This window comes from Capricornis sumatraensis, chromosome 19, assembly GCF_032405125.1.
Source record: "Capricornis sumatraensis isolate serow.1 chromosome 19, serow.2, whole genome shotgun sequence".
NCBI classification, from domain to species: domain Eukaryota; kingdom Metazoa; phylum Chordata; class Mammalia; order Artiodactyla; family Bovidae; genus Capricornis; species Capricornis sumatraensis.
The window spans coordinates 66,247,585-66,259,257 of record NC_091087.1 but is presented as its reverse complement, the minus strand read 5'-3'; the positions used below and the strand labels follow the sequence as shown (position 1 = coordinate 66,259,257).

The window sequence follows — 11,673 nt, the reverse complement described above, 5'->3', positions numbered from 1 at the left end:
TAGAGTTGGACATGACTGAAGTGACTTAGCACACACGCTCTGGGACAAGGGATTCTCACACAACCACACAGAGAGGAGGGAGCGGCCCAGAGAGGTTGGGTGACCTGAGAAAGGTGGTGGGGCCCCAGTGCAGCAGTGGAGCCTGGAGCTGAGCCCAGGTCTCCAGGATCCACCTGCACGGGAGGCTCTTTCCACACCTGCACCCCCTCGGGAGCTCCCTGCAAGTTCAAGACCAGATATGAGAAAAGGGGCTCAGATGGGCTAAGTCAGGCTCTGGGATAAGAGGATCTGAGGAGGGGTCAGCTGGAGGAGGGGCTCTGAGAGGGTCTGATGAGACTGATGCTCTGTGCATGAGCCTAGGAGGCAGCAGAGGGGAGGGGGCAGGGAGGAGTGGCAGGGAAGAGGAGGATGGGGGCTTGGGTGCCACCTAGAGAGGGCAGAGGGGACACAGGTGGAGAAAACCCAGCTGACTTGAGACCTGTGATGTCTCTGGATTCTAGGGATCGGTGTGCAGAAAGCCAGATCCCCACCCCGGGTTGGGGAAAGAGAACATCCATGCACGGGGAGGTCAGAGGGCCCCAGCAGGTGCACGAGGTACCTGGCCTTCTGTCAGACCAGCCGTCTGCACTGTGACCCTCTCATCTGGTCAGGGATCGCCTCGCCCCACAAGACTCTGGGCTCAGTTCTGACTCCAGCACTACCAGCTGCTGGGCCTTGGGCAGCTCCCTCAGCTTCCTGAGCCTCTGTTTCCATCTTGGTGAGTGGGAACCTGTAAACTGCCCCTCCCGCCAGGTGGGACTGTGTGATGCTGAAAGGGGGTGGGATCTTGAGGCACTTGCACAGTGATTGGCGCAGAGCACATGCTCCGTGGCTCACTAATCACGGTGACTGCTGTCACTGTCACCAATGACAGTTGGTGCCCCTGCTTCCATACCAAGGACCCCAGAGGATGGAGGCCTCTCGGGAATGGCTCCTGGCCACTGTGCCCATGGCTGTGGCTCACAGTCTGACCCTGATTAACCAAGGCATATTGATCTCCACTCTAGTCACCAGGACCCCCTAACCGCGGTCTAGCCCTGCCTCTGTCAGGAGAGGATGTGGAACGCATCCGGTGGTGGAGGAGCCCAGCTGGGAAATTGCAAGTAGCTGGTCTCCCAGGTTGGGGTGCTGGGAGGCAGAGGGGTGATCTGGAGGGAGAAAGGCCCAGCTCAGCTGCGGGATGGCAGGATCCAGGGGCTGTGCTGGAAGACGTCAGGGCTGGAGCCCCTGCAGGTGAGCACAAGGACACATCCCAGGCCCTGGGGAGGAAGAAGTGAACCTTGACCTGGAACCAGAACCCACGGAAGTGGGCAGCAGGGGCCCCTCCCTGTCCAGGGCCTGCGGGCCAGTGGGCTTGGTCACAGGCACAGAGCCTGCTCCTGGGCCTTTTGGTGAGTCTAAAGGAGAGGGGCCCAGGGGTGGGGAGGTCTGGGCGCTTGACTTCGGGGCCCAGGCAGCAGCAGGGCGTGGAGTCAGGTGGATCAGGGCAGAGACACACACGAAGGAGTGCAGTCCAAGGAAGGTGCTTTATTGCTGTTGAAGGAGCCTCCTTGTGACCAGCACACAGACTCCCTATGCATGTGGAGCCCCAGTATCATCATTGTCACCTTCCCAGGGGTGAGCAGGTGGGGACAGGCAGGGTGGCTCCTCCGTGCCCAGGGGCCAGGCTGCACCCAGGGACCTGGGCACCCTGCTCCTTAGAGAGGGCACCCACAGCTCCAGAGCGGAGTTCTAGGCTTGAGTGGGGTTGGTGACTTTCCCCAAAAAGATGATGCTTTGGGTGTCTTTGAGAACTGCAGCAATCAGGAAGGGCCTGTTGAAACGCACAATGGTTGTAAGTGAGGAAACGCGGCTAATTTCTAGTCCCATGGCAGCAGCTCCTTCCGTTCCCTCCTCGTCCACGTCCAGCACAGCGCTGTGGACCACCTGTGGGGACAGCAGAGTATTACCGATCGGAGATGGGGTGGGTGGGAGGTGAGAAGTTGCCTGAGTGCCTAAGGGAACTGATATTCATCCACCTTCTGCCACTGGCCTGTCACTATGCTGTCTACCTTTTCAACTTTGTTTTTCCCAACAAATCTGTCAGCTGGTTCACATATACATGACCCAAGGCTGTGCAAAGCGCAGTCAAATGGGCTGTAAGTCCTGGGCCCAGGGTCAGAGAAGCAAAGAGCAGGGGCTCCCTGATCTGAATCCCCTCTGTCTGAGTCCAGAGACTCTGCTGTCCCCAGACACTCCCTAGTGCAGGGGGAGGGGCCAGATCGAGGCATATTTCTTGCAGGCAACAGTCCACAGTCCCTCCACATCGAAGCAGCAGATGGGCGAGCACTGATTTCTGCTTCTTTCTTGCCCCGGCTGACATATCCCTCAGCCACCTTGCCTAGGATTGGCTTCCCATCCCTGGACCACAAAGCCCCATAGCACCTCTGTCTGCTTTATCAGGTCCTCTGGAAGATGGGTGCAGGGGAGCCTGCAGGGCTGCCCAGCACCCGCCCCCTCATTCCCTCTGACTTCTCTCCTTCTCAGATCGCAGTATCAGGACCCCTGGTGTTCTCCTCTCCTGCTCTCAGTGTATATTGATCATGATGGCCCTGAGCCATTGTTAGTACCTATTACCTCTTACCTGCTCTGCTGAGCACCACACAGGAGCCAAGAACTATCATATGTCTTTTAAAAATGACAAGATTCAGGACTAAGGGCTTTAATAATATATCCCATAGGCAGTAAAATGTGCTGCAAGGGATGGGGGTTTACAGTTGATTCCACCTCAGGCACATTCCAAAGACCGATGTCTATCCCCAAATATATTACAGAGAAGGTAGAACCAGCCCCCAAGATGGTTATAACCCAGCTCCCCTGAGCTTGAGGGTTGCAGGCAGGGTAACTGAGTAATGCCCAGCATATTAAAAAACAAAGACACCATTTTATCGACAAAGGTCTGTGTAGCCAAAGCATGGTTTTTCCAGTAGTCATGTACGAGTGTGAGAATTGGACTATAAAGAAGGCTGAAGAATTGATGCTTTTGAACTGTGGTGTTGGAGAAGACTCTTGAGAGTCCCTTGGATTGTAAGGAAATCAAACTCATCAATCCTAAAGGCAATCAGTCCTGAATATTCATTGGAAGGACTGATACAGAAGCTGAAGCTCTTATATTTTGGCCACCTGATGTGAAGAACTGACTCATTGGAAAAGACCTTGATGCTGGGAAAGATTGAAGGCGGGAGGATAAAGGGACGACGCAGGATAAGATGGTTGGATGACATCACCGACTCAATGGACATGAGTTTGAGTAAACTCTGGGAGTTGGTGATGGACAGGGAGGCCTGGCATGCTGCAGTCCACGGGGGTCTCAAAGAGTCGGACACGACTGAGCTACTAAACTGCACTGAACTGATCTGAGTAATGAGCAATGTCATTGTTTTGCAAATTCAAGATCAGCGAGAGGTCTGCCTGGCTGTCACCTTTCAAGTTCCCATGTGGAAGATGAAATGTCCAAAGTTTAAAAACTCACCTGGGAAACTTTTAAGTTCCTGACACCTGTGATTCCTGACAGGTCAGCCTCAGAGGTGAAGACTTTCTGGATGCCCAGCTCAGAAAGGGTGTCTTCCAGATTATAGTCGCTGGAGATGGAAAACTTTGGCAGGTAGAGTGTATGTATCAATCTAGGAGGTGAGAAAATAAACTTGATGGCTTACTCAACTCGGTGCTCACCGTTCTCCTCCGCTCAGCTAGGTCTTCCTGGGTTTCGTCTCCATCCACCGCATTCTCCCTGGAATAAGCACTCCTTTCCTCAGTTTCCAGATTCCTCGGGCTAACTCTCTTTAATTCCTTCATTATGCATTCTTGTCTGCAGCTGTCTCACCTTCAGGGCAGTGTGCCAAGGCAGGGGCTGCGGGCTTGCCCCCACCTGGCCCTGCTTCTCCCCTGCAAGCCTGCAGGGCTCAGGAATCACCCTTCTCCAACACGGATTCCACAGCTGCTGGGACACTGTGCTGGGGGGAGGCGGAGGGGGATGGGGGAGCACCGGGAGGGATGTACCAGGGTCACCAGGAAGGCTTCTTGCAGGAGGTGGCATCCAATTTGAGTCCCTGGGGAGGGGAAGGAGTGGGCTGGGTGAAGAGGAGGCCCCGGGGCAGGCGGAGGCACTTGCAGGAAAGAGGGGCTGATGCAGGGAGGCGAGGGGCTTGGCAGGGACAACAGTGGGACATGGAGGGCTGGGGGCTGCATCCAAGGGCTTGGGGAGCCTGAATCACCCAATTCAGAGTCTCTGTCTCGCCTTCCCAGTGAGCTCCTTGCGGGCAGGCTGCTGCATCTGAGCAGAGCCGCCAGCAGGTTCTTGGAGTGAGAGATGCTGTCTCCCACCCCCCGGCTCCCCTCTCCCTCTCTCTGTCTGCACATCCCTTAAGACTCTTACCATGCTGACTGGTCTGACAGATGCTAAATGCGAGGAGACTGAGGCTCCCCCTAAACTGTGGGTCCCTTGTAACAGGGAGGTAGTTATTCCTCCTCATTGACCTACCTTCTTTCTTCCTTACATTCATCCTTCCTCCCTCCTTTATACACGAGTCAATAAATTCCTACTGAGCATCCGTTATGGGCCAGGAATGTATAGATACATGTCCCCTCAGTGCTTGTAAATCAAGGTGTCTGATGAGTATTTTCTCCATTTACAGCTCTTCGCTGGGCCCCTGCCCTGTGGTAGCTCTTGGGGTTGGAGGAGGAAGGGCTGGGAAGGGAGCACAGGCAAGGTGAGGGGGTCCCCTCTCCTGGGTCTCCTGGGATCTGCAGGGAGGGGGGGCTGGGAGTCAGGAGCCCCACAGCCTCAGGTCCCCTGGACAGGAGTCGGGAAGGGCTGCAGCCTCTACTTCACATGCAGGCAGGTCTGCAGTCCCCTGTGCTTTCTGAAGTGCCTCCCACGTCCATCCCCCCTGGGTCTGCCCATCCCACACTCAGAACAGAGGGTCAAGGACACCTCTCCCCTCGCAGCAGGGAGCTGAGCCCTAGAGAAGCCCAGGGAGTGGCCGGGGGGAGTGTGAGCCTGGGAGTGGGACTCTGGGTCTGGGGCATCCCCGCCCCCCTCATGCTGCCCACATCCCCTCCCTACCCGCCCCTGCAGACCCTGGCCCAGCACTGCCTCTCCCCTTGTGCCCCTGAGATTGGTCTCCTGAATCCCACCTCCTGGCCTGTGTGTCTACCCTCCATATTCCCAGAGCCCGACCCCTCCCCACGCTTCCTGCTCCTCCTGGTCCAGCCCCCAGCGCCCTCCCCTGGGTGACCCCCTGGGCTCCTGGTGGCCTCCCTGCTTCCATGCATGTCCTCTGCCATCTGCTCTCCGCTCGGCGCCCTGGGTGATCCTTTTAAAGCATCACTCAGATCTTTCACTGTTTGTGATGAGTTTCCATTTTCCTTAGACGGTGGGGTAGTCAAAGGGTCTGCAAGGCCTTGGGTGACCTTAGTCCTCCCTGAGGACCCCGACCTCTCCCAGCTTCCCCCCTCCCTCCCTCTGCTCTCCTGCTCTGGCCTCACTAATCCTCAACCACACCAGGCTCTCTCCTGCCACAGAGGCTTTGCACTGGCTGTTCCCTCGGCCAACAAGGCTTTTCCCAGCACATCTGCAAGGCTCGGTCCCTCACCTCACTAAGGGCTCCCCTAGTTACAATCACAAAATACCTCTGGGTCCAATTTTCTTTCTTTCTTTTCTTTTTTGCTTTACTATCCCTGTCTCTCCCTTTCTAACCATTCAACACACCAAATTATTCATTACATTTATTTCTCATAGGTCTATGTCAATCACAGAGTAAGCTCACGAGGGCAGAGAATTTACTCTTCTATCTGCTGAGCTATCCTCAGAGCATAATTAGTCCCTGGCACACACTAGCTTCTCAATCAACCTGTGACAGCAGCGCTGAATGGTTGGTTAAATAAATGAATGAACGTAATGTGCAGCCCGTGCAAAGCTGATTCTCAGTGTCTATCTCACCTGAGCCCTCAGCTGATACAATTCCATCTGCTCCCCCAGCCAAGAGGTGGGGACATGAGACAACATCACACGTGCTGGGGGCTTTGTTGAGGAGCCTCATGATACAGCACGTGTTAGTGTGAGAGGAAGGCCCTGTCCCCTGTGATGTCATCATCTTACAGAAGGAATCAGGCTCGGAGCCACACAGGCAGCAAAGGGCAAGGATATCTCAGTACAGGCTCTCCCACCTCTGCCTCCAGTCCCACACATTCCTGAGGCCCTGTTGCTGGGGGTCTGGAGTCCAGGAAGAGGGGGAAGGACCAAGATGGCAGCTGAACCCACAGCTCTAGGCCCTGGGGAGTCACCTGGGCTGCAGGGAGTTTCGCCACCTCGTCAGCGTCTCCGGGATCAGCTTGGCTTCCAGGTCCTGCATTTTGCCCTCGTCGGGGAGGATGAAGAGGGCACTGTCATTGCTGGTGTAGGTGAGCTCCACCAGCGTGCAGCCCAGCTCCTCGTCCCGGAAGTAAGGGATCACCAGGGCAATGTTCATCATGGGCACCTGCACTGTCTCATTCTCGCTCACGTGGAACTCTGCCTGCTCAGTGCGCTTGGGGTCAAAGGGGATCTGCCACCTGGCTGGAGGCGGGCGGGCAGGTAAGGAGTGTGTGAGTGCAAGTCTCTCCCTCCTCGGCCCTGCCTGCGCCAGCAGCGCCCCACACCACGTGCCTCTGGGGTGGGCCTGCCAGCTGTGCACATACACCTGGGCAGATGGGTAAGCCCTCAGGGACGGGGGTGAACCTCGCAGGTCAGGATTGAGAAGGGGGGCATGAAACAAAGCTGGCTAGTTGTGCTACATGCAAAGTCAACAGGAAATGTGGAGGGCAAAGGAGAGATGGGGATGAGGCTGGGCCTGGGGAGATACGGGACCTCCTGGTCCTTCAAGGGAACAAGTGACCAGAGGCTAACTGTTGGCTTTGTAGGGAGGATACACGTCCCCATGGCCTTGTGAGCCCAACTGGAGCAGGAGCCACACGGGGACCCGGAGGGCAGTGCGGGGTCAACAGACGTCTCCACGCAGGAGAATGAGTCTCTCGCTGAGGCAGGGACTTCTGTGGGAGATTAGGGCTCTGGGGCTTCATGGAGTGTGTATCCATGCCCACCTCCTTCTTTGATTCCATCCCTGCCTGTGTCCCCATGGGGAGAGGCAGGAGCAGACAGAGAGGGGCTGGCCGGGTGCCCCCGGGGAGGAGATTTTAGAGGAGAAATTCTCAAGATGGATTGGGTTGTCAGGAGAAGAAAGCATGAGAGATACAGGTAACAAACATGACAGGTCATGCCTGGATTCCTTTTCCAAGGAATAGCCACCCCGTGCCTTGATTTACAAATGAAAACACAGATGAAGGAAGGGTATCCCTGGACTTATCCCGGAGCCCCTAACTCAGGGCTAACTTGTCCCCCACAGCTAGGGTCTCTTAGACACCTGACCATTTCATGATTCAATGATAATTTTTTGTGCCTTATCTATTTTGAGTCCCTTTTGCACTGTTGTCTCCCTGGGTGAAATCTTTCTGCCTTCACTCTGCCTCTTATGAGTCTCCTGGCTGACGTGTGTCATAGCAACTTGCTATCGATGGGACTGGGCACAGGACCAGCTAGAAGCTGGAAAGATATTGTGCCCCGGAGGGAGTTTCAAGAGGGAGGGAACATGTGTATACCTATGGCTGATTCATATTGATGTTTGGCAGAAACCAACCCAATTCTGTAAAGCAATTATCCTTCAATTAAAAAATAGATGAATTAAAAAAAAAAGAAGATACTGTGGTCCGGATATTGTCCAACCCCAAGACTTTCCCCAGATGTGGTCTTGCGTCCGGATATCAGAAGCGCATCCACTGAAGAATCTTGAGATGGCCAGGCTGCTCAGAGGCTGTCATACTGTGAAGATGGCCACCAGCCCCACCTCAACCCCCAGAGACCGGGTCTGTTTAGAGGGAGCCCACGTCTGACACAGCCTGCAGTGTGCAGAGCCAAGGCCTTCCTGAGTCGTCCTAAAGTGTCTCATCAGGGAGGAAGCTGGAGCCCCCATCCCCCATGGGATAGATCTGAAAAGAAAGCTCTCCTTCTTTTGGCAGGCAGGCAAGTTTAACTCAGAATAAAGTCTCCCTCTGGGACTTCCCTGGTGGTCCAGTGGATAAGAATCCATCTTGCAGTGCAGAGGACACGGGCTCAACCTCTGGTCAGGAAATAAGATAACACACGCCTCCAGGCAAAGCCAGACTGCCACAACTACTGAACCTGCCTGCCACAACTGTAGAATCTGCCTGCTACCACGAAAGACCCCTCGTGCTGCGACTAAGAACTAAGTCAGTCAAACAAATAAATTAAAAAAAAAAAAAAAAGCATCCCTCCGCCTCACATAAGGGAATCACTGCCCTACAATGAGAAAAGCAATTTGGAAAAAGCTAAAATAGACAAAGACTATGGTCAGAGTGGGCCTTGGTGTTTAAGCGCCCAAACCACGAGGAGACCTCTATAGTGGTTGCTGGCAACATAGTTGGCTGAGCGGGGATAGAAATGATTCTGAAGCCTGAGAACTATAGGTGCATCTGCCCCAACCCCAATCCAGGTCCTCACCTTTAAAGTAGATGTAGTTCACCAGGACCAACACCGTTTCTGGGGAAAGGACCTTGAACAGCTCCTCAATTTTCCCCTGAGTTTTATTCTTCACATAGTCATTAATTAGACTCCTGGCAGCTTTAGGATCCCCGAAGTTGGTCAAGAAGGCCTCGGAGGAGTACAGCACACGAGCATCTTCCCTGAACTTGTCCAGCAGCTTCAGCTCCTCCTGCACAAACATGGCGTTGCCCACGCTCAGCTGCAGCTCATTGCTGGGTCGATTGAGCGTCTGCAGGAGGTGCTGGAAGCCCCGGTGAATTTCTGTCTCGGGGGTCTCTGTGAGGTTGAACTTGAGACCTTCCAGGATCTCTGTCAGGGTGGAGCCACGGGCCCCCAGGGACAGGAAGCCCAAGGCTATGGAGACACTCAGAGGGGAGAAGATGACGTTCTTATTGGGGTTCTCCAAAGCCAACTGCTTGTAGAGGCTGAAGGCAAAGTCGGTGTTGCTGGAGGCTAATGCATGGTCATCCACAGCCGTCCCTTTGTGCTGTCCTTCTGGGGTCACATTCTCCGGGAGGCAGTGGACACTGGAGCAGAGTCCAGCCACCAGGAGCCCCAGAGCCAGGAGGGGGGACACTCTCTCTGCCCTCATGTCTGAAAAGCAAAGCTCCTTTCAGTCTCCGCATGTCAGATGACGTCCCAACCCCCCTGTCCCCCGTGGTCTCTGTTTTCTCTGCCCTGCTGCTCTGGGACCTCCCAGGGGTTGGCACCCTCCTGGGCTCCCAACACACAGGAGGAGGCTCTGGGCTCCTTCTCACCCTTTTATCAAGTGCTGTGATCATTAGCAGTTTCCCCAGTGGAGAGACTGGGCACAGAGAGGGGAAGGAGCTTTTCCAAGGTCACACAGCAAGCAGTGGAGGAGTGGGGGTGAGGAGCCTGGGGTGCCTGGCTCCAGGGCGGGGAAGCTGGTGGTGGGTGTGAGGTGCTGTCCAGCGAGAGCCCATCTCCCTCTTCCAGGAGCTGATACCGTCAGAGGGCCCAGGAAGCAGGGCTCCTTTCCCACCGTGCCCCCTCTCTGTCCCTCCAGGAAGGAGTCCTGCACTGATCAGAGGACACAGCATGTCTCCCCGCCTCTGGGGACAAGGGTGTGACCTCAGGGAGGCTCTCCCGTCGAGGTGCCTGGTCACAGTGAGGGTTCAGGAGAGAGGCCGCCACAGGCAGCGGGAGTCGTGCTGTAGCCTGGCTGCCCTGAGGAGGGCTGCTGTAAAGAACAAGGAGGGCAGAGCGTTCTGCTCAGCCCCTGCAATGTGGACACTTGGAGGGTGTTTCCATCAAGAACCTGGAAAGGCCTCCTGGTGGGGAGAAGCAGGGTGAGCCGATTCTCAGAGACCTGGTCGAGGATTTTGTTTGGACCACTTGTGAGTGCTGTGTGGTGGCGAGCTGTGACTGAACCTCTCTGATCCTCAGTTCCCACCTCCGTCCAACATGTGGACTGGCTCAGGTGACATACAGGAAGAAGGTGCTGGGCTCCTAAGGGGATTTCCAGACGTGTCACCCCCTCCAGTAGGCACCCTCTCTAGGACTCTACAAGCCAGACTGTGATCCCTGGGGACAGAGGACAGAGCTACTGCCCAGAAGCCTCAGGAGAGACTGAGGTCAAAGCTGTGACCTCAGCAAACAGTACTGTTTCTGGGCAGCCTCTGCCCCTCATCTCAGGGTTCACAGGAGAGAAGGACTGCTGGGGTGGTGAGGGGGGAGACAAGGAGAGGAGGAGGTGGAAGGGAGGAGCCTGAGCTGAGTCTTGTTCGAAGCCCAGGGGAAAGGCCTTGGGGCAAGCCTGAGGACAGGGGCGATCCCAAAAGTTTGTTGATGCAGAGCTGATGCAATGGTTTCTTTCACAAAGAATTAAATGTTTTCCCCCAAAATTCTTCCTGGAAAAATAGCTAGCCAGATGCTCCCCTGGTGGGTCGGATGGTGAAGAGCCCGCCTGCCGATGCAGGAGACACGGGGAATGTGGGTTTGATCCCTGGGTCAAGAAGATCCCCTGGAGGAAGAAATGGCAAGCCATTCCAGTATTCTTGCCTGGAGAACCCCATGGACAGAGGAGCCTGGCACGCTAGAGTCCATGGGGTTGCAAAAGGGTTGATCACGACTTAGCAACTAAGCAACCAAAGCAGCATTTGGCCAGATTGGAGGGCTGGCTCTGTTTCTGAGCCATCTGTCTTTTCAGTGCTGGGCAGATTCAGCTCCTGTCTGCTTGCTGGGGTCCCTGGAGAGACAGTGGAGTGCAGAAAAAACCCCTGAAGACCCCGCAGCCTTTGCCCAGACTGACCTACTCTACTAATTCCGTCCCCAGGGCCCTCTGAGGGCAGCGCCCTGTGCCAGGCAAGGAGATGCACCTCAGGGCCCTCGGGGGAGCTCTGACCTGACGCTGGATGCACAGCCGGATGGGGCACAGCTGGCTTGAATCTCGACCCCAAAGACTCAAAAGCAGAAATGCCCCCAGAAGCCCTGGTGGCACATCCCTCCCTTTGCTGGATGAAAACAGAGACCCAGAGAGAGGACTGGTCTTCAGAGGGCTCAGAACCCTCCCAGCATCAGACACACGTCCTCTCGCCTCCCTCCTGCCTCAGGCCCTACCAACCCCTGATCGAGGTCAGAACCACCCTGGGAAAGGGGTCCCTTGGCACCCAGTGTGGGAGCATCACGGATTACCTGCCTGCGAGAGCGGGATGTGGGCAGTGGATCCAGAGCCACCACCTGCCCAGATGCTAGAGTTTCCTGGGTGCTTCTGCCTATTTATCCTGCAAAGCCTCCTCCCAGGCTTGTGAAATGTAGGCGGGGACAGTACAGTGTTCTGTCCTCTGACTAGAAATTCACAGCCCACCCTTTCCAGTAACAGGGTTTATTAGATCTATTTGAACAACCTAGTTACAGAAACTACTCACTTTTTGTCCCTCCCCACCAGAAAACCTAAACTAAAAATAAACAGAAATTTCCCTTGAGAGTGATTTCTCCCATTTAAGAAAATTCATTAAGGGGTCTGTAAAAGCTCAGAA

The 11,673-nt window shown here is 55.3% G+C and overlaps 1 protein-coding gene across 2 annotated transcripts; it reads right to left on the bottom strand.

Annotated features, from left to right (window-relative positions):
* Window positions 1–1,568: 1,568 nt before the first annotated feature.
* LOC138095540 (serpin A3-6-like) lies at window positions 1,569–11,395 on the bottom strand. Of its 2 annotated transcripts, none has more exons than XM_068991587.1 (5): window positions 11,330–11,395; window positions 8,633–9,268; window positions 6,364–6,634; window positions 3,551–3,701; window positions 1,569–1,965 (listed from the first exon to the last, which is right to left on the bottom strand). In XM_068991587.1, the coding sequence occupies exons 2-5, from the start codon at window positions 9,264–9,266 to the stop codon at window positions 1,771–1,773; spliced, it is 1,251 nt and encodes a 416-aa protein (XP_068847688.1). In that variant the 5' UTR covers window positions 9,267–9,268; window positions 11,330–11,395; the 3' UTR covers window positions 1,569–1,770. The 2 variants fall into 2 exon arrangements, with proteins under 2 accessions (XP_068847688.1, XP_068847689.1); XM_068991588.1 differs by having other exon boundaries at window positions 11,334–11,366.
* Window positions 11,396–11,673: the final 278 nt, after the last annotated feature.

What these genes read in the sequence shown, in the direction of transcription:
- LOC138095540 (XM_068991587.1), bottom strand. Translation starts at nt 9,266, where the DNA reads ATGAGGGCAGAGAGAGTGTCCCCCCTCCTGGCTCTGGGGCTCCTGGTG. An exon ending in GAACTACATCTACTTTAAAG is followed by an intron (nt 6,635 to 8,632) that starts GTGAGGACCTGG and finishes GCCCGCCTCCAG; the next exon opens with CCAGGTGGCAGATCCCCTTT. An exon ending in GGAACTTAAAAGTTTCCCAG is followed by an intron (nt 1,966 to 3,550) that starts GTGAGTTTTTAA and finishes CTGTCCCCACAG; the next exon opens with GTGGTCCACAGCGCTGTGCT.